The sequence below is a fragment of the Macrosteles quadrilineatus genome, unplaced genomic scaffold (genome assembly GCF_028750875.1).
Source record: "Macrosteles quadrilineatus isolate MER2022 unplaced genomic scaffold, UCM_ALF_1.0 Scaffold_1__1_contigs__length_201487025, whole genome shotgun sequence".
NCBI classification, from domain to species: Eukaryota; Metazoa; Arthropoda; class Insecta; order Hemiptera; family Cicadellidae; genus Macrosteles; species Macrosteles quadrilineatus.
Genome location: NW_026542594.1, coordinates 111726292 through 111752930, shown reverse-complemented (window position 1 = coordinate 111752930; position 26639 = coordinate 111726292). Strand labels below are relative to the sequence as shown.

The 26639-nt window shown below is 33.0% G+C and overlaps 1 protein-coding gene across 1 annotated transcript in view; it reads left to right on the top strand.

Annotated features, from left to right (window-relative positions):
- The window catches only part of LOC128999908 (armadillo repeat-containing protein gudu), an 82084-nt gene that overhangs the window by 40520 nt on the left and 14925 nt on the right, over window positions 1–26639 (top strand). The window contains exons 10-11 of the mRNA XM_054426684.1: window positions 9939–10127; window positions 26021–26095. Coding sequence (XP_054282659.1) covers window positions 9939–10127; window positions 26021–26095 — 264 coding nt within the window. The remainder of the gene's footprint in view (window positions 1–9938; window positions 10128–26020; window positions 26096–26639) is intronic.

Here is a 26639-nt window from a genome sequence, read left to right as displayed (position 1 = left end):
CTTCTTTTCGTATTAAAGTCTGTTGTAAAGTGGGCACATCATTTAAACTTTCACCCTTTTCCACATTAGTAATTTTCCGTTTCTTAGCATTCCAAACACCATTCTCTGATTCTAAAAATTCATAATTATTATTGTCTTGTACAAATGTACCACCGTCTTTACGTATTAAAGTCTGTTGTAAAGTGGGCACATCATCTAAACTTTCACCCTTTTTCACATTAGTAATTTTCTGTTTTTTAGCATTCCAATTTTTATTCTTAGATTCTAAAAACTCATATTTAGTTTTACATTGTAAAAAGACATCACCTTTTCTAGTTAATGTCTGTCCCAAAGTTGATACATCATCTACAATCTCCCCATCTTTAACATTACCAATTTTACGGTTTAAACAATTCCAACTATCGTCTTTTAAATTTAAAGTAGGTTCATGACTAGCCCTGGGTTCTGCAGGCTTACTATATGGATTATATAAACGATAAAATTTATCTATAAACATATTTTTATTTAATAAATAATACCACTTTCTCTCAATTCCTCAATAATGGAATCTATTTCATTATCCACTCCTGAGTTACCGGCTTGGCGACTTAGCCAAAGAAGTCTTAACCTATCTACAAGCTCATTAGGATCATCCCAATAAATATAGTCTATTTTATTACCAGTCACTTGTCTCAAACCTTCACCAACAGATTTAAATAGAGGTTTAATTATATTAAGATATTTAGTATGTCTATTACTTGAAATTGGTGCACCATCTTTGTAACTCTTTAAATGTCCATTTGTAGCTTCCAAAATTTCTTTATAATTTTGCAAATCAGCCGGAGTATAATCCTCAGGTTCTTTTAAAGTTAACAACTGCCACAAGCCTTTTGTCCCCTTGTAAGTTTTATTTGCAATTGTAACATCATCATTGGCAATATCAACTTCCTTATTTCCAATAAAAAATTTATTTGCTTCTCGTCTAATACCATATGTAGTGTCTGTCATACTACTTTTACTGAGGTAATTTCCTAAATAGTCTGATGCTAAAAGACCAAAATCTAATTTCTGTGGGGTGGATTGTTGTAATCTTGGTATCATTGATATTCTAGATGGAGTCATTGGGAGTATCTCCATTCGAGGCCTCTCTGTTTTGGCGATTTTTTTTAATTCTTGTAATGGCTCTATTAAAGGTTGGAATGTTTGGAACCTCTCTTCAGCCTCTAGAAACTTGCCACGTTTTAAAGCTCTATATTTCTCTCGTATTTGATTTGCAGAGTCAACCAATTCTTGTTGAATGTTTTTCATCTTTTATTTAAATTTTATTTATCTCATTTGACAAAGGATTGTACTCAAACACTTTATCATGTATTATCAAACAATATGCAGATGTATTTGCTGGTACATTTTCTGCAGTTTCAATCTCTAATTTAATATCAACAATTCCTTCCTTCACTGTTTCGTTCTGTCTAGAACAATCTATTACAATTAGTGGATATTTCTTCATAAACTCAGCCCTACTAATCATAGGATCTGGGATAGTATTGTAGTAAGTCTCTCTAAACCTCATAAACATCTCATAAGCTTTAGAGACATCTCCATTTTCAAAATCGAGATTTAAATCACTATAAGGATAATATTCAGAGTTTAGAAATACTTTGAGATTTTTTAACTTACAGTGATCAAATTCATCAGTTCTTTTTCGTGCACTATTATCCCTAGCTGTTTGAAAACCAAATATAATATACCTAGGCTTCTCCAAACTTGAAGATGTCTTTACTGACCATGTATGTCTTGTAGTATTGGGATATGATGGAAGTTCATGCAACTCTAAACTTCTAAATGCAATTTGCAAATTTTTATTTTGCAATAACATCTTTTGTAATTGTAACTTCTCCCCATCTGATGGTGTCACATGTGGCATCACCCATTGAATTGAGTTAAGTGTAATTTTGGGAATCATATCAGCAGTGCCACTGGCTGGAGCACTAGCAGTTGTTAATATACAATTCAAATCATTTTTGGATCTTTTCAACACCAATTCTTGTTTGACATTTACTAATACCTTATTAAAATCCTCAAATACACCCATTAACAGCTCTAATGGCAAACATGTACTAAACTTACCACCTTTATGGAACTCTTTTAAATTTGTGTCAGAATCAAATGCCACATTTGACAATTTAGTAGTTTTATTGTAAGAGCTCAATATTTTCATAAGACTAGAAATTCCTGGGTTTCTTACAATGTCTATTTCTTTACCTGCAACTTCGTATCTAATTTCATCAAATAAGAACGCAAATGCATTATTTATAAAATTACCTTTATCATGATTTTCAATTTCTCCCTTAATATACAGATAACTCCTACATGGAAGAGTTAGCAAATCTTGATTATTAATACATATTCGAATTTCATCAGAATTATTTATTGCCAAAGTGTTGTGGGGAACATAGGAGTGATTTGTAATTTTAACTACACTATCGTCGAATTGGGATTTCCCTGTAACATCTAGAAAATCTTCCATTTTTATTAATAGAAAATTTTAACTTTAGTCCTATTGACTTTAGGAACCTAGCATTTTGTACACTTATAGATAGCTGCCCACTCTTATAAATTCTCATATCTTTTTTATATGACAAGTAATTGTAGTATCTTCTCCGTTAAAGTCAATTGCCTTGTCGTGCTGATCGGCAAATGTAATACTGGCAACATCTAAACTTCTCTTATTTACAGGAAAATATATAATATTTCTTGGAACTTCAATAATTTTGTAGCCGGGAGGAGCTTCTGGATAAAAGCTATGTATGGTGTGTGATTTGTTGCCATTTAAATAGGACCCATTTGCAATATTACATTTTACTCTAATCAAATTTACATTATTAATGTTTATTTTATTTGTAGATTCAAACTGAACACCAGGAGTAGAAACACCTTTAAATCCCAATAAAACAGACCCTAAACATGGTTTTGTAAAATCAAACACGTGGCTAGAAAGTAGTGTCGCTTTCATAGTTTTATTATTAGCTGTAAGGAAAAAGTCTGGGATTTGCTTTTGAATTTCCTTTGCAAGCTCAACCACCTCATATGTTCCTTCAGAAATTTCTATTGTAACTGGAGCATTGTGGTCATAATAGAAAACATCATCACCTTCTCTAATGGTTAATTTGTTGCCCTTAAGTTGATTTAATTTTGGAATAAGCCCTTTAAATAAAAGTTTGGATTTAGTATTAATTAATGCTTCTCCATTTTTATCTATTATAACTTTAAGTTTACCATTTAATAACTGGTTTAAATCATCGACAGAGATCTCTCCTTTTGGTAATGTCATTTTCTCTACTTTGTAATATGTTAAAGTATTTAGGGGTTTTTTAACATTAAATATAGAATTATAACTTTGAAAATCTACTAATCCAATTACATAATCATCATTTAATTCTATGGGAGGAAAGAACACTGACTTTAGCTCTGACTCTGTACCCGAAAATGTTATAGTAAATGAATCCATTTTTATAAACAAAAATTTTTTATGAATGATAAACATAAAATTCCACAAATAGAACTATTTAAATCTTGTATTTGATCAGTTGTATAGAATATTTTATATCCCTCAAAATATTTAATTACTTCTTTTGGAGGTTGGATTCCAAATGGGTCAAAATAAATAACAATATCTTTATTCTTACGATATGCTGTCCAATGTGTGCCAGATGAACTGTCTAAATTAACTATTCCGCACTCTTTTACTCTTGGTGTTAGATTTTTTAGCTCGTTTTTTAGGTACACCCCCCTGAAGTGAGGCACGTCTTTTGCGGCCTCTAACAGCTGGTAGTTGTCCATCTTTTTTATTTAATTTTAATCCCATTCCCATTTTTGCTTTTGCCTTCATCAAATTTGTCACGGCATAAGCAGCAGCTCTTTCAGCAAGACTTGCGTCTTTGGCCGTTACTCTAGTCCAAGCTAAGTCTGCTAATCTCATGTCTGCTTTGTTCCGAGCAGCGGTATTGGGATTATTCATGTAGAATATGTCATGCTCTTTACAATAAGAGTCTAGTTTATTTTTTGGAGGTACATTTTTAGCTAAATTCTCACGTACATTCGTCCCAGGTCCACAGTATTGATATGATGGTATGTGAAGTGGAAATGGAAGGTTATTTATAAGAGTATTCAATAACCCTCGACCCCTGTAAGGCTTTAGGAATAAACCTTTGCCCTTTTTACATGTTTTCTTATTATCATTTTTTACCATTTTTATTATATAAAAAATGTCTTTTATTCAACGAAAACATAAATTTAAAATATCACATACTAAGGAGTATATACCAAAGAAGTTGGGTCTATTTCCTACCAATATTCGATGTGTTATTTGTGGTCCAAGTGGAAGTGGGAAGACGGTTGTAATTTACAATTTAATTGTAAGAAAGGAAGGATTAAAATTTACAAACTTATATTTAATATCTAAATCTTTAGAACAAGAAAAATATAAAAAAATAATTGAAATATTTAGTTTGTGTGATGAAGTGAAATTACACACGTTTACTGACTGTGAAATCACACCAAATGATGTAAAATCACAGTCAGTTGTTGTATTTGATGACATAAATAGTCAAAATATTACACAATTTTTCTCAATGGGTCGACATAAAAATATTAACTGTTTTTACTTGTGTCAATCTTACAGCAAAGTACACAAACATTTACGTGATAATGTAAATTTCCTAATATTATTCAAACAAGATGATTTAAATTTAAAACATGTATATAACAATCATGTTGGTAATGACTTTTCATTTAACCAATTTAGAAATCTCTGCCACCAATGTTGGGATAAAACTAAATATGGCTTTTTTGTAATAGACAAAGAAAGGTCAAAGAATAATGGCAAATATAGATTTATGTTTGATCAATTTTATAATGACCAAGAGCAAGGGTGTTGATGCCATCTTCTAGAATAAACCTCTTGTCATCGTCAAAGGATAGTACTTTCTTGTTCATGGTCAAGGTTTGAAGATGATGATTTGTAGATTTAATTCTTGTCACATTCTCATAGTAATCTTGCCCAGTTGCAAGACAGTTTAAATAATGTTGATGTCTAAGGAGATGTTTAACTGTAGCACTATCAGCTCCTTTAGCTTTTTTGACCTCTAAAGCTTGCTTGTCCTCTTCATATAACCATTTTAGAGGAATGTAAGAGTATAACTTTGGTCTTAAAAAACAATATTCATACATAATATGACCATCTAATTCGTCTTTAAACTTTCCAGTGACTTTTTTATTTTTATCAGAGTATAAGAAATGGTCTTTACTATATCCAGAGGTATCAAAATAGTGTAAGTCACATTCTATTTCCTTGTAAAAGTCCTCTGTAACTATAGCATACATTAAAGAATCTGTATCTGTCATTAGAAATCTTTTATTCTTAAATTTTGACATATAATTATAGTGGAAATCATACATTATTACTTTACTAATATCCAAAATAGTCATTCCCAAATATATTGGTTTATTAAACTTTACAACTAATTTATTTAAATGTATAGCATGTAAATTGTTATCAAACTTTTTGCTACAGTCAAACCTTGGATTAGTGACATATTTTGTTAATAGTGACTCATCCTTGAGATGTATGTCACGAAACTTTCGTTGATTCATAATTGTTCGACCAAAGAGACTATTATTTAATAATTTGTAAAAGTCTTTTTCAAAATCATTTTTAGCCCATTTTCGTTTTTCAATATTAAAATTAATATAGGGCGCAAGCCATTTTGATTGTCTAAATTTTAAAATTCTGTGGTATTTTGTAACAATCAAACCCAATTCCTCATATTTTTGTAATGCTTTGTAATGTAAAATATATTTAGTTTTGTCATTTAAATTAGGTATTAATTTGCCATTCATTTTCTCTGGTGCTAATGGATAGTCATTATGTAAATCATGTAAGCTTTTATCATATTTTAAATCAACTTCTAAAATGTATCCAAACTCATCATATTGATTATTTTTGTATATTTTGTAGTCTATCTCATTAGTCCAACGAAATCCATCCACAGGTAGTGGCTCACACATAGCTGTGGAGTATAGCGAGTTACAATCTAAATATATTAAATACACACTCTCTTGATTGGGGTCATAGTGTTAGCCCATATATCTATTATTGGCTTTAGCGTAACGTGTAGAAATCATACTGACTCCTCCTCTGATTGCACTTTCTATGAACAAATGCATGTCAATATCTTGAAATAATTGTAATTTTATACCGGTCATTCTAAGACAGGCCTCCCATGTTAGTCCAGGGAGTGAATACATATGTACGGGGTCAAGTTTGTAATCTTTTAAACACAGGTCTCTAAATGTCTCAAAGACATCAGCCAGTAGCAATACGTCTGTTTTAAGATATAAATCATGATATTCTTGTAAATTATTTATATTAAAATGGGTCCAGACATTTTTAGCATGTTCATATTCATTGGGAGAGATATGTTCTTTAGTTAGAGTACTGTAAAATGCTTCTATAGGAGGGAGATACTCTGCAAACTTATCTGGTCCCGTCATATATTCATAGGGATATACACCTTTGCGTTGTAGTAGTGGATTTTGTATGAATCTAAATATATTTAAATTGGAAGCTAATTTGTATAATGGAAGGGACAGAAAGTTATAGGAATCTAAAAATACTAAATCATCAACTGAGAATGAAATGTACTTTTCCATATCTTTGGCTATGCAATTTAATTTACAATTATTAAATTTTCCTAAGTGTTGCATTATTAAATGACCATCGTAATTTTTCAAGTTATGGAAGAATACTGGGATTTTCTTTGTTACTTTATAGTTTAAATTACAATCATTGTGGGCAGCTCCACGGTATCGGCCAGATGAATGACAATGATCTCTCACCCTATCAAAATATAGGGGTTTTTCACAAATATGACAATGTGTTGACATTTGGAAAGATACCTCTTGCTCTGGAGTTATTACAAGAGGAATGTATATTGACATTTGACTTTTAATGAAGTCATAAGTCTCAAACAACCTTTTGAAAAACACATCCATAACATTTGCACCACTATATAACTCTTCAGAAATAATCTTAGAATCTCTCACTACGACAAATGCAAATCCAGATGGAGTATGGTTGTTTGAGTTTATAAAGCACTCAAAATCAGCATAAATCACAAATGGGGCTTTAAGTTGATATTTATAATTTTTAAATTGTAATGTATCTTGTTTAGACATTTCCACTCGTTGGGCATCAAAGTTTTTACAATATGTTGCATGACGTTCCAATATATCATTAGTGTAAAAATGTTGTAAACAAAACTTGCAAAAATGCTTCTTATGGTCATCTTTTGTAGAGTGGAACAACATATTAACATATTAACATATTAACATATTAACATCACACATAACAAACATATTAACATATTAACATATTAAAATCACGAATTAAACAGTAATGTGATTTACGACCTTCTTGTAATAATAATAAATCTATGTGAGTATTTCTATTTAGTTTGGTTGTTCTTAATGGATATATACATTTCTGGTCTTCAACTCCAAATACATTAACACTTATATTATTCTGTCTTTCGAATTTATCTATATCAGATATTTTTACGGGATATTTTATATTTGTCATATTTAACTGACCTATGTAGGGTACATAGTTAGAGACCCTTTCAGCATGATCATTAGCATTCCTTGGATATAAAGCTGCTAAAATTGACCAAAGAAAGCATTTATTATCCAAATTTTTTATATTTAAAACTGATTTTGTCAATTTAATACTCTCTGGTGTGGGAATGTATGATTTTGGAGTTAAGGGCTTATACTTGTAAACATGTAACTGCCAATATTTAGTATGGTCATAAATCCATCCACTGCCTTGGGCTTGATATTTGTGTATAGATGCATCAATCTTTAAAAGAGCATTGTCAATTTGAGGCTTTAAATCTCTCTTCTCAATAGTTAAGGTGGTAATGCTTCTAAAATCTGCAATACATTCTTTCTCATTAACTAATTTTCCATTTTGATCCACAGAATATTTTATAAATTTGATTCTCCTTACTAAAGTCCATTTTATCGGCAGAGGACAAGAGTGAAGAGTATTTTTAAGTTTAGTTTTAATCGATTCACCAACAAATTTAATCATTGTATATGGACATTTGTTGCAAGAATGTACATGTCTTTTAAAATGACCAACAACATTTCTTTTACAGAAACTACAAGTCTTGTGAGTTATTAATATATGAGATTTTAGAGCTATGTTACTATCACAGATTAAATTACAAACTTTACACAGTTTAACCTTGATTTGATGTATCAAATTGTAGTGGCGAATCAGGTTACTTTTGGTGGAGAATGACACAGAGCAGTGTTGACATGTAGCCTTCATTTTATATATGTAACAAAAAACTAGGTTGGCATCTTCTATATAGTTGAAATTACATTTTAACAATTTCAATTAGTGAGAAATAATAATTTAAATCAGAATTTTAAATGTTAATATTCAAAACAATTTTATACAATAAGATTTTATAATTGCAATTTTCAAAATCAAAACTAGATCAAAAATTAAATTTGTTAAATAAAAAATACTTTTTAGCAATTCAGAATGTTGAGTCTACATTTATACAGTGTGTGTGCTATAGGAAGGACTATCTATGTTATCTCAGTGAGTGAAATTTTAGCTAAGTTTTAAAAATCAGGACTTAGTAAATTTTTGTATAGTAAAAGTCACATGAAAAACGACAAAGTGTAATTGGAGAATAATAATCTAAGTGTTAAAGAAAAAACTTTATAAATTTTTTCTAAGTTCAAAAATTGGGACTTTAATGTTTAAGTTTCACTGTCACAATTGTATTGAGAAATACTCTAAGTGTCAAATAATAAATACACAGACAGGCAGTCACTTAACTAAGTATCATTTCCGCACGAGCAAGCGAGGAAGCGTCCATACCACTGCAATTAATTATGCAGACAGACCAGTCTCAGACATTCTATTCGCTACCGAGACAGGGGCGTGGCGCTAGATGTCTAGACAGGTCCACGGTGCCGACGCCTTCCACTAGCCCAGCCCCACATGTGCAAAAAAACTTACCAGAGGAGAGAGACCAAGATGGCTGCGCTGCGACGGAAGGGGACTAACTGAAGGAACCGGTTTTCCCCGCCTTTTTATATAATTCCCAGCGAGTGAATTCATAAAATAATTTTTAACAATTGCAGTGTATTTGTAAAATTTATTTTAACAATTTCTGGAGAAAATTAAAATATGAAAGTACAAATTTAATTTGACACCTGTCACCTCTCATCACATCAATCACTGTCAATACGTCCGACGCCGCGCGCCTGTCTAGACATCTGGCGCCACTCATTCCCGCGCCGCATTCTCTCTCTCTCACTCCCACGCCACGTTCTCTCTCTCTTTCAATACCCCCCCTCTCGACATTGAATAGAACACCTGAAACTGGTCTGTCTGTATAATTAATTGCAGTGGTATGGACGCTTCCTCGCTTGACACTGCTAATGGCGAGAGGACCGGTCGCACTCAAGGCCAGCAGCATGCCCAAGTTTACGCAGTAGTTATATATCAATGGTTTACGCACAAACCTCGCACTGTCAAGTTGATGATTTTGAGAATATACTTGTGAATGCATGTGGATTTGAAATAGTAATGAAGCTATACAATGGTATTGAACATTTATATTGGGGTGTACAGGCGAAGATCAGGATTTTTGGATTTGGTGGCTAAAAAATGATCCCCATAAGAATAACATGGGAAAAACGTGCCTAAAGTGGGGTCATACCGGTAGTTCACCACTACTCTATTACATTAAATATATCAACCTCACTTTTGTCAAATGGCGTTGTATTATAGGTGTGCATGTAACAAGCTCTAAAACTTTATAACTCTCGTAATCCTTTATGAAATATCACTTTATTTAGGTCATGTTTGACAGAACTCTGGGGAGATAGTGCGCAGTTTCGTGGGAGGCCTGGAGCTGATAGTGAACCTCCTACAGTCGGAGGACGTGCGTGTCCTGGCGTGTGTGTGCGCAGCGCTGGCCAAGGTGGCCAAGGACAGGGAGAATCTCGCTGTCATCACGGACCACGGTGTTGTACCGATGCTGGCACGCCTCGTGCTCACTGTAAGTTACTGGCCCGCATAGATTAGGATTTACCTGAAATAGAAGACAATTGACCTCTACTGGAATTCATTACTTTTAGCTCACCTCTTTATATAGTGTGGCATGATGAATAACATTTAACTTAAAAAATACCTTCCTCAAAGTCGAAGGTAATGCAAGTTAGTGCAACCATATTATTTTTCTCCCCAAATAGAATGCATTTTCAACAAAGCACCCTGAAAATAAATTAGTTAGAATTAAATGTGTAATAGAGCCATCAACTTAACTACGCTTAATCTGATACTTTTAAACTTAATATAATACTAGTAAAATAAATATAACCTACTATATCAAAAGTATGTAGTCTGATTAATTTTGAGGCAATATTGTAATTTTTTAGTGCAATATAAGTTACATAACACAGACTTGTAGGGCGTCTCTTCATCCCCAAGACTTCGAGTTATTCCACTTCATTTTCATATCGTTAGAATATGTTTCACACTTAGTTTGAAAATTATTTGATTTATTTTATCACTCGAGCAAACAAACTCCAACAGTTGAGTCAGATTTTAAAATCTCATATCTTTGATCTACCATGGAGCCAATGTTTTAATCCTCAAAGATTGCAGCCTAGTTCCATCACCTATAAATGGGATGAATTGCACGACGTCCAAGTGCCACGATGTCCAATGATATAAGTCAGTGTCACGACGTCCAAAATATAATTTTTGAGCCGTTTCAAGATGTCCAATATAAAATATCTGACTCTTGCACAACGTCCAAATCTCAGCATGTGTCCAAAGGTACAGTAACTGCAATAAACATAGTCTTTCTGCAAGCTCTGGATGTCATGAGATTGGTCATGAAACAAATGCATTTTAAACTTCTAAAAAAGTAGCAGTTGCACCACGTCAAAAACAGCTGCCAGTTGCACGACGTCCAATGGATCAGTGTACCACGACGTCCAGAGTGTCTGCACACTGTGAGTACTGTAATGTTTTACCATCTGTAGTGTATACTAACTTAACCCAACTTAACCTAATCTAACCTAGCTCCATATTCAGGAGCTCAGTACGTTGTCGTTGTGCAACAGCGCTGGCCGCTGAGCTATTGGACGTCATGCAACTGGCAGCGGCTTTGGACAAAGTGTTACTGCTAATTTTTTAAGAGGCTTTTGTACGACAATCAATCCCATGACTTCCAAAGCTTGTAGAAAGACGGTGTTTCTTGCAATTACTGTACTTTTGGACATGATGAGATTTGGACGTCGTGAGACAGCTCAAAAATAATATTTTGGACATCGTAACACTGACTTATATTATTGGACGTCATGACATTTGGAGGTCCTGCAACACTCCCTATAAATGTGACGATAAGATAAACAAGGACGATAATCTTGAAAACATTTTCTAAAGGCTTATTAAGGAACCATACATTATTGGCATACATTATTATGAGTTGAGTTATGATACCTTGAAAAATATTTGCATGTTAAATTGTGAATAATAAAGTCACAATAAATAGTTGCCTTTCCATGGATTAAAAAAATTCTACTATGGCAAAAAGACTTAACATTAAAATAAGCCAATTGTTCAATGATAGCATTCAATCTTACCAGTTTTAAGCTGTTTTTATATCAATGGCAATATGTAATCACATTTCAAACCAAACACAAAAATGTTAGAATGCATTGCTATATTACATATCTACTTCCTAAATTTAATCACTACCTACTTCAAAAAGTGTATAAACATTTTTACTAACAATTAGTGGCATCTCCAATATACTGATTGATTGCCTAACAAAACTAAACACCAGGTATTTGGAAGTATATCATGTCACGTCTGTCTTTTAGCTTGTTAATTGCTTGGTACTTTATCAATAAAACCAAAATAAGTACTGGTATACAATAAAATAATACTTACCCTGCACTAATATCAGTAAAACATTTACATGTATTATTGTTATTGTTATATGTGATGTGGAAAGCGAAAAGGGACCTCTTATATTTTAAAGACATGTTTTTAGGCGAGGTTTATTATACAGTATTGATCAGCTTGTGGGCTTCACTCACCTTAATTTCTTAATCCAGGACTCGTCAGAATGTAACACAACGAAGACACACAACACACACATACACGCACATACAAAATCGTCCTTGGATTTACTCCGACGTTTCGCGGGACCAAATTAACGTCTCGCTTCCTCAGGGAATTAAAAACTTTTTTCTCTCGTGTACACGAGCTGAACTCCTAACCACGACTGCCGGATCAGCTGATCCTGGTGATGGAGGGAGGGCAGGGGGGTTGGTGGACGTACTGGTTATTGTAGATAAGCCTTTGACATCCTTGGCCTTGTCTCTCAGCTGTTTGTGGGGGGACAAGGGACCTCTTGTCGGCGATACAACATTTTCAGTACGGCCGATATAAGTAATTAAGGTCGAAAATATCGAAATTCGGGGTTTTACCGATTGTTATACCTCATTTATCATAGAACAGGACAGTATCAGTTAAAATATCGAATTGAAGACATAAAATATCGAAATAAATCATTTTGTTAGCCTCTGCATGGTCTGAAAAAAGCTACCTTTTGTCGCTCAATGTTATTTCGCCATAACGACAAGAGGTCCTATTTCTAATACTGTATTCACTTTATGAACAGACTTTAGTCAAAAATATGAATTCTCCTGCATTCTAGAGGAAATTTAGAGAACTACAACAAAGTTCAGTGTACGGAGAACAAAATATCTCACAAATTTTGCGGTCCCGACAAGAGGTACCTTTTCTTATCTTATGGAGAAATATCATAGGACCGGCAAGAGGTCCCTTTTCTGAAATGTGATTTTTACGACATGCTTCAATAAAAACAATTATTTAAATGGAAACTACCGGGAGTTAAGACAAAAACCGGATTTTCTTTCAAAGTGGACATTATAAGTTTCTTTTGATACAAAAATCGTTTCTTAAATATGAAAAAATGTGTTTTTTTGTGTATTTGAAATTTTCAAAAGGGTTTTCTCAAAATTATCCTTTTTAATAACAAAATTTCAAAGTCCCATAACTTTAACAAAAGAGTCGTAGATGCATAGGACATGCACCAAGTGATTCGGAATTTAATAAGGAATTGAAATATATATATAACTCAAAATCGAAAATTCCCGACAAGAGGTCCCTTCCCTATTTGCTTTCCACATCACATATAGTGTTTCGGAACTCTCTGTTATAAACTCAGAACTAATACCTTAAAATGTAGGTAGAGAGTTACAATCACCATGTACATTCAATTCATACTCATATATCCCTGCCAAAAATCTAACACTTATCTGTAAATGACTTTTTAAACCAAACTTAAAAAAAAACTACACTATAGTAGGAGAGATATTTTATTAGCCTCTCAAGTTCAATAAAAGCCTTTCATATTTTATATAAAATCATTGTAAAATTAATTCTAAATCAACACAAACAGCTCTCAGATATAATTATGATTAGATAAGGGTTTGATCATTAGACAACTAAGCTTAATAATATTATTTATAGCCCAAAAAGAAATATTTAACATTTCGGTCAATTAAATATAAATAACTTTGTATGTTTTCATACTTGACTTTACACTACAATTAGTAGCAATATACGGGTATGACGTCACTTCAAAAATCTTTTGGCCCAGTACTTTGAAAATTTTCTGTGAAAAAATGGCCGAAGCCCCAGGATTTCTTTGGCCACTTTTTTAAAGACCCTGCTCTCGCCTATACACCCCTATATAAATTTTCTACTTTTTTAATACTGAAAATCATGTCTGGAATATGAGGATTATTTTTTGCCACTTTTTTAAAGACCCTACTCTTGGTCTATACAAGCTCATACAAATGTTCAATACCATTGTACAACTCCATTAACATTTAAATTCCACATCCATTCACATGTATATTCTCAAAATCGAGCGCGGTTTGTACGCAAACTCGGGCACGTGCACGGCAGCGGGCAAGCTCCCGGCCCATGCTTCTCGCTTCTTGCTCTCAGTGGTGATTTGGTGAAATGGCACTCCCTTAGGCTTTCCTCTTGTCTCTAGGGGTAGCTCTTGATTGAACCTCTTGTTGAAGTGATTTCCAAAAAGTCTATATATAGAGGTGACACAAATATTTTTTAGTTACATATAAAAATAAAGACCACATGTCAACAGTGCTCTGCTTCTTTTTCCAATAAAAGCAACCTGATTCGCCACTATAAGTTAGTACATCAAATGTAGGTGAAACTGTGCAAGGTTTGTGAATTAATATGTGATAGCAACATGGCTCCAAAATTGCATATATTACAAAGTCATAAGACTTGTGATTTCTGTAAAACAAATGTTGTTGGACATTTTAGAATATAGTCAATTCTTGCAACAAATGTCCATGCACAATGATAAAATTTGTTGGTGAATCAGTTAGAGCTGACCTTGAAAATACTCTTAAGTCTTGTCCTCTGCCGATTAAAATGGACTTTAGTAAGGAGAATCAAATTTATAAAATATTCAATGTATCAAAATGGAAAATTAGTTAATGACAAAGAAAGTATAGCGGATTTTAGAAGCCTTACTGACTTAACTATTGAGAAGAGAGATTTAAAGTCTCAAATTGAAAATGCACTTTTAAAGATTGACGCGTCGATTCATAAATATCAAGCCCTTAAGCATAAAAAATAATGCTGAGGAACTTTTCCGAGGCAAACATGCAACTCATCAAAACCCTGCTAGAAAAAGAAAACTGGTCTTCAGTTTTTGAGGAAAGAACGGTAAACGGAAAATATAACAACTTTAAAGGCATTCTGACATACTACTTGGATGTGGCATGCCCCTACAAAACAAAAATAATATCATCCAAAAAAAAAGCAAGCATACGCCATGACCGAACCCATACAACAACATAGAAAAGACACCATAGAAGCAAAAAACAGATACCTCACTACAAACCAAAACAACCACAAAAATGAGTATATTAGACGGAAAAAGGCCTATGATCAAAAAGTCATCCAAGCAAAAAAGGAGTATGTTACTCACAGGATATATAATGCATCAAATCAATCCAAAGAATCCTGGAAAATTATTAACGAAGAAAGAAACAAAAATAAGACCTCAGATCTCAAGAATATAAGCCTAAAAACTAAACGACATAACTATAACCAACCCAAAAGACATTGCCGACTCTTTCAATGATTTTTTTATCAACATAGGGAAAACAACCGGACCTACAACACTCCTAAACACCCCAACCAACAACTTTCAGAACAACCTACAACCAAAGCTGGAGCAATTTGAACCGGTCTCAGAGCAAGATCTAAAAAAATTATTCAAATCCATAAAACATAATAATACAGCAGGGATAGATGACCTGTCTGGGAAACTTATACATCACTGCCAAGATGAAATAGCTCAACCCCTACTACACATCATAAATTCCTCCATAGCCGAATCTACAGTACCAGACAAAATGAAAATATCATTAGTATACCCAAAATACAAAAAATCTGAAAAAACCAATATAGAAAATTATAGACCAATAGCCATACTTCCTACCCTATCTAAATTTCTAGAAAAAGTAATCCACATACAAATAATGAAATTTTTAAACTCCAACAATAAATTGCATATCCATCAACATGGATTCCGAAATAACAGGTCTATCAACACAGCCATATCCGATCTTCTCCAATCCATAACCGAGAACTGGGAAAAACGTCACAACGTTTCAGCAATATTTTTGGACCTCCGGAAAGCATTTGACTGCCTCGACTGGTTAATATTGCTTGACAAACTGGAATCAATAGGGATTACAAAAAGTGCTAAAGCGTGGCTAAAAAGTTATCTCTCCAATAGACAGCAAATAGTCGAAGTAACCCACTATATTAACAACACCAAACAAAAAATAAAATCAGCCTGTGGGAAGATGGAAAATGGCGTACCACAAGGCTCTGTTTTAGGACCACTACTCTTCCTAATATACGTCAATAGCCTACCACAAAACCTCCCCGAATTCACAAAATGTATAATGTTTGCCGATGACACAACCCTCATTGTTCCAGCATCAAATATAGAAGAACTGGAAAACCGAATTGAAGCAACAACAATTTCTGCAAGCGACAACTTCAAACAACTCAATCTCACTATAAACCAGACAAAAAGCGCAATAGTAAACTTTACACCAAGAAACACAACAAACCAAAAGCCTAACACCAATATTGAAATAGTATCAGAAACCAAATTCCTAGGACTAATAATAGATGAAAACCTCAGCTGGAAAACCCATGTAGAAAATTTAACAAATAAATTATCCTCGGCATTTTATGGACTTAAAAGAATAAAAAGGATATCTGGGAAAAATACCGCACTTGTGGTTTACCACGCTCTAATTTCTTCCCACAGAAGATTTGGTATTATAGCCTGTGGAGCGGCACCGCAAATCTACCTAGACCAAATACTAACCGTCCAGAAGAAGTCTATAAGAGCAATTAATGATCTGCAGGATGAAGAACACTGCAAACCATACTTTATCAACAATAAAATTTTAACAGTCATATCCATCTATATCTATGAAACCATCATCCATTCCCTAACATCAAACAGCAATAGAAGAGAAGACATACATGACCACAACACAAGAAGAAAACAACAATTTGACTTACCATACAACAGACTTAAAAAATCTCAAAACCATCCAAACTACATAGGACTAAAATTTTTCAACCAGCTCCCAGATCAATTAAAAAATATTCAAAATAAAAACGGCTTTAAAAATAAACTTAAAGACTTCTTCTCAACAAGACCCTACTACAAGATAAAAGAATTCTTTGAAGCTATTAATGCCTAAAGATGAAGAATAAACCCGGACGAGCCCCCTTTCTTAAGGACAGCGGAGGCGAACAAAAAAAAAAAAAGGTAGTGGGTGGATATATGACCATACTAAATATTGGCAGCTGCATGTTTACAAGTATAAGCCCCTAACTCCAAAGTCATATATCCCCACACCAAAAAGTATTCAATTGACAAAAGCAGTTCTAAATATAAAAAATGCAGACAATAAATGCTTCCTTTGGTCAATTTTAGCAGCTTTATATCCAAGGAATGCTAAAAATGAAAATGCTAAAAGAGTCACTAACTATACACCCTATGAAACACAGTTAAATATGACAAATATAAAATATCCCGTAAAATATCTGATATAGATAAATTTGAAAGACAGAATAATATAAGTGTTAATGTATTTGGAGTTGAAGACCAGAAATGTATATATCCATTAAAAACAACCAAACTAAATAGTAATACTCATATAGATTTAGTATTATTACAAGAAGGTCGTAAATCACATTATTGTTTAATTCGTGATTTTGATAGGTTAATGTTCCACTCTACAAAAGATAACAATAAGAAGCATTTTTTCAAGATGTGTTTACAACATTTTTACACTAATAATAAATTGGTGCGTCATGTAACATACTGTAAAAACTTTGATGTCCAACGAAATGTCTAAACAGGATACATTACAATTTAAAAATTATAAATATCAACTTAAAGCCCCATTTGTGATTTATGCAGATTTTGAGTGTTTTATAAATTCTAATAATCATACTCCATCTGGATTTGCATTTTTTGTAGTGAGAGAATCTAAGATTATTTCTGAAGAGTTATACAGTGGTGTAAACTTTATGGACGTGTTTTTCAAAAGGTTGTTTGAGACTTATGATTTAATTAAAAGTCAAATGGCAATATTTATTCCTCTTGTAATGACTCCAGAGCAAGAGGCATCTTTCCAAAACTCAATACATTGTCACATTTGTGAAAGGCCCCTATATTTTGATAGGGTACGAGATCATTGTCATTCAAATGGCCAATACCGTGGAGCTGCCCACAATGGTTGTAATTTAAACTATAAAGTAACAAAGAAAATACCAGTATTATTCTATAACTTAAAAAACTATGATGGACATTTAATAATACAACACTTGGGAAATTTTGCAAAGTTTGGTAGTAAAGTACATTTCATTCTCTGTTGATGATTTAGTATTTTTAGATTCCTATAACTTCCTGTCCCTTCCATTATACAAATTAGCTTCCAATTTAAATCCATTTAGATTCATAGACAATCCACTACTACAACGTAAAGGTGTTTTTCCCTTTGAATATATAACGGGACCAGATAAGTTTGCAGAGTCTCTCCCTCCAATAGAAGCATTTTATAGTACTCTAACTAAAGAACATATTTCGCCCTATGAATGTGAACATGCCAAACATGTCTGGACCCATTTTAATATGAATAATTTACAAGAATATCATGATTCATATCTTAAAACAGATGTATTGCTACTGGCTGATGTCTTTGAGACATTTAGAGACCTGTGTTTAAAGGATTACAAACTTGACCCCGTACATATGTATTCACTTCCTGGACTAACATGGGAGGCCTGTCTTAGAATGACTGGTATAAAATTACAATTATTTCAAGATATTGACATGCATTTGTTCATAGAAAGTGCAATCAGAGGAGGAGTCAATATGATTTCCACACGTTACGCTAAAGCCAATAATAGATATATGGGTGAACACTATGACCCCAATCAAGAGAGTGTGTATTTAATATATTTAGACTGTAACTCACTATACTCCACAGCAATGTGTGAACCACTCCCTGTGGATGGATTTCGTTGAACTAATGAGATAGACTACAAAAATAATCAAAATTATAAGTTTGGATACATTTTAGAAGTTGATTTAAAATATGATAAAAGTTTACATGATTTACATAATGACTATCCATTAGCACCAGAGAAAATAAATGGCAAATTAATACCCAATTTAAATGACAAAACTAAATATATTTTACATTACAAAGCATTACAAAAATATGAGGAATTGGGTTTGATTGTTACAAAATACCACCGATTTTAAAATTTAGACAATTAAAATGGCTTGCACCCTATATAAATTTTAATATTGAAAAACGAAAATGGGCTAAAAATGATTTCGAAAAAGACTTTTACAAATTGTTAAATAATATTCTCTTTGGTCGAACAATTATGAATCAACGCAAGTTTCGTGATATATATCTCAAGGATGAGTCAATATTAAGAAAATATGTCAATAATCCAAGGTTTGATTGTAGCAAAAAGTTTGATAACAATTTACATGCTATACATTTTAATAAATTAGTTGTAAAGTTTAATAATCCAATATATTTGGGAATGACCATTTTAGATATAAGTAAAGTAATAATGTATGATTTCCACTATAATTATATGTCAAAATTTAAGAACAAAAGATTTCTAATGACAGACACTGATTCTTTAATATATTCTTAATACATCTAAGTTACAGAGGACCTTTACACGGAAATAGACTGTGACTTGCACTATTTTGATACCTCTGGATATAGTAAAGACCATTTCTTATATTCTGATAAAAATAAAAAAGTCACTGGCAAGTTTAAAGACGAATTAGATGGTCATATTATGTATGTATTGTGGTTTAAGACCAAAGTTATATTCTTATATTCCTCTAAAATGGTTATATGAAGAAGACAAACAAGCTTTTGAGATTAGGAATGTTGCTATCACAGATTAAATCACAAACCTTGCACAGTTTCACCTTCATTTGTTGTACTAACTTATAGTGGCGAATCAGGTTGCTTATATTGGAAAAAGAAGCAGAGCACTGTTGACATGTGGTCTTCATTTATATATATAACTAAAAAATATTTGTGTCACCTCTATATATAGACTTTTTGGAAATCACTTCAACAAGAGGTTCAATCAAGAGCTACCCCTAGAGACAAGAGGAAAGCCTAAGGGAGTGCCATTTCACCACATCATTAAGTGCAAGAAGCGAGAAGCATGGGTCGGGAGCTTGCCCGCTGCCGGGCACGCGTACGAGTTCGCGTACAAACCACGCTCGATTTTGAGAATATACATGTGAATGGATGTGGGATTGAAATGTTAATGGAGTTGTACAATGGTATTGAACATTTGTATGAGCTTGTATAGACCAAGTGCAGGGTCTTTAAATAAGTGGACAAAAGAAAACCCCATATTCCAGACATGTTTTTCAGTATTAAAAAAGTAGAAAATTTATATAGGGGTGTATAGGTCGAGAGCAGGGTCTTTAAAAAGTGGCAAAAAATCCTGGGGCTTCGGTCATTTTTTTCACCTAAAATTTTCAAAGTACTGGGCCAAAAGATTTTTGAAATGACGTCATACCCGTATATAGCCACTACTACTACACCTTTACCAATATTATTTGAGAAACAGTCACAGTATGTATATTTCAGAACTTGTAAATTTTTTAGATTAGTCAAATATATTTTATAAAACATCAAATGGAGTTGAGAACAGTGAGCTGTATACGGGGTGGCTGAAAAGTTACTTTCATCGTTAATTTTGAAAAATTTCACTTAGGGGGTAGGGGTGGCTCAAAACTTTCAAATAACAAGTATAGTCGAATTTGGTATCATTTTACGGGTCTTGACGAAAATAAACTATTGACATAAACAAAACCAAAATCGGACCATTAATAACAAAATGGCGCCCTAAAACGTTCCAAATCCAAATAACCATGAGGGGGGCAGAAAATTACCTTGCACCCCCCTTAACTTTTTAACTATTTGAAATCATTTTGCGGCAACCTGTTTACATATGAGAGGCTACAATAATGATGGTTAGTTTTGAAATTTTTGCCCTTAGGGGTGTGGGGTCAGCCCAAAATGTTAAAAAGGAAGTATGGTTGAGTTTGGTATAATTTTACAGGTCTTGACAAAACTAAACAATCAACATAAAGAAAAAATAAATCGGACCACTAATAACAAAATGGCAACTAAAATGATTAAGATAATGGTTATTAAAAGTAGTGTTTAACTGTCATTTTGTTATTAGTGGTCCGATTTCTATTTTCTTTATGTTAATTGTTTATTTTTGTCCATACCTGTAAAGTTATACCAAACTCGACCATACTTCCTGTTTGAAAATTTTTAGCTGTCCCGTACTACCCCTAAGGGCAAACATTTCAAAATTGACCATCATTATTGTAGCCCTTCATATTTAAAAAGGTCGCCGAAAACCGATTTCAAATGTCTCAAACAGTTAAAAAGTTACGGGGTTTCCATGTTAATTTTCAGCCCCGTTTTAGGGCACCATTTTGTTATTTAACGGTCCAATTTTAGTTTTCTTTATGTCAATTGTTTAGTTTCGTCAAGACCTGTAAATGATAGCAAACTCGACTATACTTGCAATTTGAACATTTTAAAGAGAGGTAGGAATGTAAGAAGACCTGAGAGCAGAGTGGAAAAAAATCTTTAAGGAATTAATCAATTGGATCCTCCAATTGGAGAAAAACAGATGCTGAAGATGAGCTACAAGAACTAAATTGATTTACAAGAGATTTTGAGGGAAAAAGAACGGTTAGAACAAGAATTTAAGATCAAAGAGATGGTAGAACAAAAGAAAATGAATATCAAAAAAAAAGAAGAAGCAAAAAATGGAACTTGAACGAAAACTTAAGGAATTAGACAGACTAAATATTTTAAAAACCAAAGAAAATGAAATCAGAAAATCGAGTTCATCTCATAGTGGATCAATATTGTCAAGATTGAGTGTCACATCATCTCACCACAGGACTTCAGATTGGATTACAAAGCAGGGTCCCTACAATGAAAAACCAGGATCAACCTTGAATGATCGTCCGGGATGTTCTAGAGAATATCCGAAGAAAGAAGAGACAGTCCCACTCGGCCAGGACAACCAACAGAGACGAGATGCTGCTGTGAATTCTCGTAAAGAATTAACTTCAGGAGAAAAAGTAAGTCCAACACTGTCAAATTTAAACTATAATCATGAAAATGGAAATAATTTGAACCTTAAGAATTTGTTTTCAAGACAACTATTAACAAAAGAGGTGCTTATATTTGATGGTAATCCTGTTGAATGGCCTCATTTTATTTCAGTGCTAAAGAGAACTTCGTCACTTTGTGAATTCACTTTTGACGAAAACTTTATTAGATTAAGTTATGTTTTAAAAAGAGGCTAGGGAATGTGTAGTCACTTTTGATGGTGCCTGGTAACTGAATACAGTTTTCAATCGTTTGGAAAATAAATTTGGAAGACCAGACCTAATTATAAGCCATGTAATTGGGAAATTCGAATCAGATGTTGAAGTTTAATGGAGCAAATGAATGCAATCTACAAAAGTTGACTGATCATATTGAAAATCTTGTAAGTACAGTGGAATTGGTAGATAAACCAGAGTACTTGTTTAATCCCATATTGTTAAACCAAATGACGAGTAAACTTAATAATAGTTTGAAGTTACAATGGTGAGAGTATTTAAATGAGTTGGGGAATGACTGTATCGATCTAAAGACATTCAGTATTTGGTGGCGTAAGAAATCAGATGCATTTTTACGTATAAACACTAACTTTTCTCAACATAAATCTCATGAAATTACATCTTGTAAGAGAGATATATCAGATGGAAACAACACAGGAGTTTGAAGTTTTGAAAATAAAGAAAGTTATGGTTCTATAGATGAACGGGTTAAATGGGCATTATCTGAGGGAATTTGTTTTCTTTGTCTGAAGAAAGGTCATACAGCACCCAGTTGTAAGAGTAAGGTGAGTTGTAAAAAATGTAAGAAACGCCACAATACTTTTCTACACCCTCCAAACAAGAGTGATTCTGGTACAAGTAATGTAATAAGCTCACCAAATAAAGACAAATTTTTGTTGCGTATTCTTCAAGTTAAACTTCATGGACCTAAGGGAGATCTGGAAACTTATGCGTTCTTAGACGACGGTTCAACATTGACTTTACTAGAAGAGGAAATTGCAGGTAAGTTGGGAATTGAGGGTCCAGTTTCTGAGTTGGATGATCATGCAATGGTCAAACGATGTGTCTAGATCTGAGGGAAGATCCATGAAAATATCTCTTAATATTTCGGGACTTGAAGATAATGCTAAAAAGTATTATTTCAATAATGTAAGAACAGTAAACGATTTGTCACTTCCTATTAAACCGATTAATATGGAACATCTTTCAGTTAAGTGGAAACACTTAAATAAGACCAAAGTCTCTTCTTTCAAAAAGGCTAAACATTCTAATTGGCCAAGACAATTGGCCTCTCCTTGTCTCTAGGAATGTTGTGTACGTACATGGTCCAGCAGTAAGTAAAACACTTTTAGGTTGGGTTGTACATGGAATAGTTTCTGATAGGAATGAACACCCAACATCCCAACAAGAACATGTATTTCATCACGTAAATTTGATCGAAGAAGATGAGTTGGTAGAGCCAGGAGCTTAAGCAAGAGCTTGCTGCAAAAAGCTTAGAAATTTAGTTGGCAAATCCTTAGGAGAACATTGTAAAGATGACTTGAATGACAACGAACTACTATCTGAAGAGGATAGAAGAGCTGAAGACATATTTCAGAAAACTACAAAGAAGTTAGGAGATCGTTGGGAAACAGGTTTATTGTGGAAAGAAAAATTTTGATTTACCAAACAATTACAATTTGGCGATTATGTCTAACGATTATGTCTAAAGATTATGTGATTATGTGGAAAGAAGAATGTATTAAGATAACGAATTTGGTGATAAATATGAACGCAACATGGAGGAATATATTACTAAAGGGAATGTCACAGAAAGAACTGCGGAAGAAGCAAAACTTCAAGTCAAAATTTAAGTCAAAACAGCAAAGAGAAGCCACTAACAAAAAGAGAAGCAATGAATTTATTACTACAAATGAAATATTTAATCCTGGAAAAGAATACGTGCGAATAGTTGACGTCAAGACTGGCTGCGGAATAATAAAACAAGAAAATCTTGTATACTGTAGGGGAATGTATAGTTCTTTGAGGTGGTAGAATGTCACCAATCATTATACAACCTTAATTTGCCTTTTGTACTGCTGCTTATTTGATATCATATGTTCAGCTGTTCTTTGTTTATTTATATTTTGTAAACAAATATCAATTACATTCTGTTGTTCAATCCAAACAAGAACTCTCTCTTCTCTTTCTTATAGTTCTTTGATGTGGAAGAATGTCACCAATCACTATACAAACTTAATTTGCCTTTTGTACTATATACAATTTAATGTCTCTTTCTTGCTGCTTATTTGATATAATATGTTCACCTGTTCTTTGTTTATTTATATTTTGTAAATAAATATCAACTACATTCTGTTGTTCAGTTAAAAAAAACTCTCTCTTCTCTTTCTTTTTATAATATACTAGCAACCATATACCCATGCTTCGCAATGGGAAGATAACGCTTCAGAGAATCTATATATTAATATGCAAGCATGTAATTATTATTCTATAGATCTGCTGTATGTAGATAAGCTTTTAGTAACCCACTAAAAGTATTAACTTAAAATAACTGGCTACTTTCGTTTCACAGACATACTTTTTTGGAAAATAAACCATACAAATTCAATAGGTTTCTATAAAAATTTTGGAAAAAAGAAACTCTATAAAATGATGAATTACGCACTTTTTTTACATTTTTGTTTACCTATTTTTTATTATTTTCTTTTATGTTAAGAGGTGCGGTGAATGGACAGTGAAGCTATTTCTAGCTGTTTGATACAAGTGAGTGATTAAATGTGTTCGGAACACGATGAATGTGAGATTAACAAACCATGTATGTTGTTCGTTCCAAGAGGTTGTCACCAATCTTTAACAGGTCACCATTTCATTGAAAAGTATTAAAGTAAAGTATTAAAGTATTAAAGACGTCGTGAAAGAGAGCGGCGAGTTTAGGTACAACCGTGCCCACCTCGGCCACCTTAGGACGTAAGGTATGAAAGTTCCACTGCTTTTAATATCCTTTCAGATGACAATTTCTCGAACTTAGGCCCTTTAAATGAAATACAAAGTCAAAGTTGATTTAATTAATTTAACGGTGGCTTCTGTACACCCGTGAATTCGCGGGTAGAACCTCTTGTTATTTATTAAATTAAAAACACAAACATAACTGTAAACAATCCTACTTTGACAGTTCTAATTTTGTATCACAGCTGCTTGGTTGAAATTAGCAACTGTTGTCGTAATCTTAGACAATTAATAATGCTGCACCTTGTTTTTACATTTTGTAACCTTTTAATGCTATTGATCATCACAGAATCAACTTGTTTAGTTGAAACAGCTGTTAAGATGCTTTCATTCCATTTAAATATGAGTACTCATAAGGTTAACATGGGAAACTCCAGAGCCACTGGGGCGGAGCCCTTTTAACGGATCTGCACCAAACCATCCTTGAATAGTGCTTTATAATGCCTGAAAGTTTCATTACAATCTGTCGAGCGGTTTCGGAGTCCATAACGTTCACATAAATAAATAAATATATACCGATATATATACATGTATATATGATATATACAAACTTCCTCTTTTATAAATGTAGATTTACTTTTTACTTTTCAAATCACCACATACCTGTGTTCTGCCAATATTACATTTTATGATATGATGTCCTCCTCCGGTATGGAAGTGGTGGAGGACAAACCCAATGACGGCGGGGGCAGCGATGTTAACAATTCTATATAGTACTTTCTCAAATACAATTGAATATTCTCAACTGCATTTGTTGTTTTATCAAAGACTAATCTAATCTGCATTAGATATTTTCTCAAATACAAGTAAAGGTTCTCAAATACAATTAATAACTTCTCAAATTAATGTGGAAAATGGACGCTATCTGACTATTAAGTTGAAGAATTAATGGTTCAGGGCACATGTGTTCTTATAACTTATCATAACATAACAAAATAATTAACTGATTCAATTATGTGATTTCTGCGAGCTGTTACCTTTAACCTAGTTCTAAGAGAATGTGTTAGTTACCACAACTAGCAGCACTAGAGGTCTGAGCACTACATCTAGCTGCTTTCTGTCAGCTTTCCGTGAGACAGCAATGCGAACCACGAGAAGATCACAAGAGTTTCGATCAAGATGCAGACGGAAACAGCGAGGTGAAAACATCTTCACTTTCTTCTCTCTTCTCTTTACTGTCAAAACTCTGCTTGCTGGCTTCAACACATTTGTGCATGAGCATTTTAGTTTAACAGCATTTCAAAATACTTTTCACTTTTATAGCAATTAAATATTGTACTCTGCTGATTCATTTTGTATGCAAACTATATTTTGCCTGAATATCCTAGAATAGTATAAGAATAAACTTATTATTTAATGTTCGGGTAAATAATGGTTGTAAAGGAGTGAAGAAAAATCAAAAGTTTAGGTTACAAAAATTGAATCTATACCGATTTTAGAACCATAAAAGGTTAGTAGCAGAAAAACAAGAAAAAATTGTTTTAATATCAATTTTAAACTTATATTAAAACTGTTATTAATATGAGTATAGTTGACAACCGGCAAAATTGAAAATAGTTCAAAAATTGTTTTACAACTATATTGCAACAATTTTACAACAATTTTACAACAATTTTAAAACTGTTTTTACAACAATTTTAAAGTTGACTTTGCAACAAGTTAAAAATTGTTTTCACATAGGAC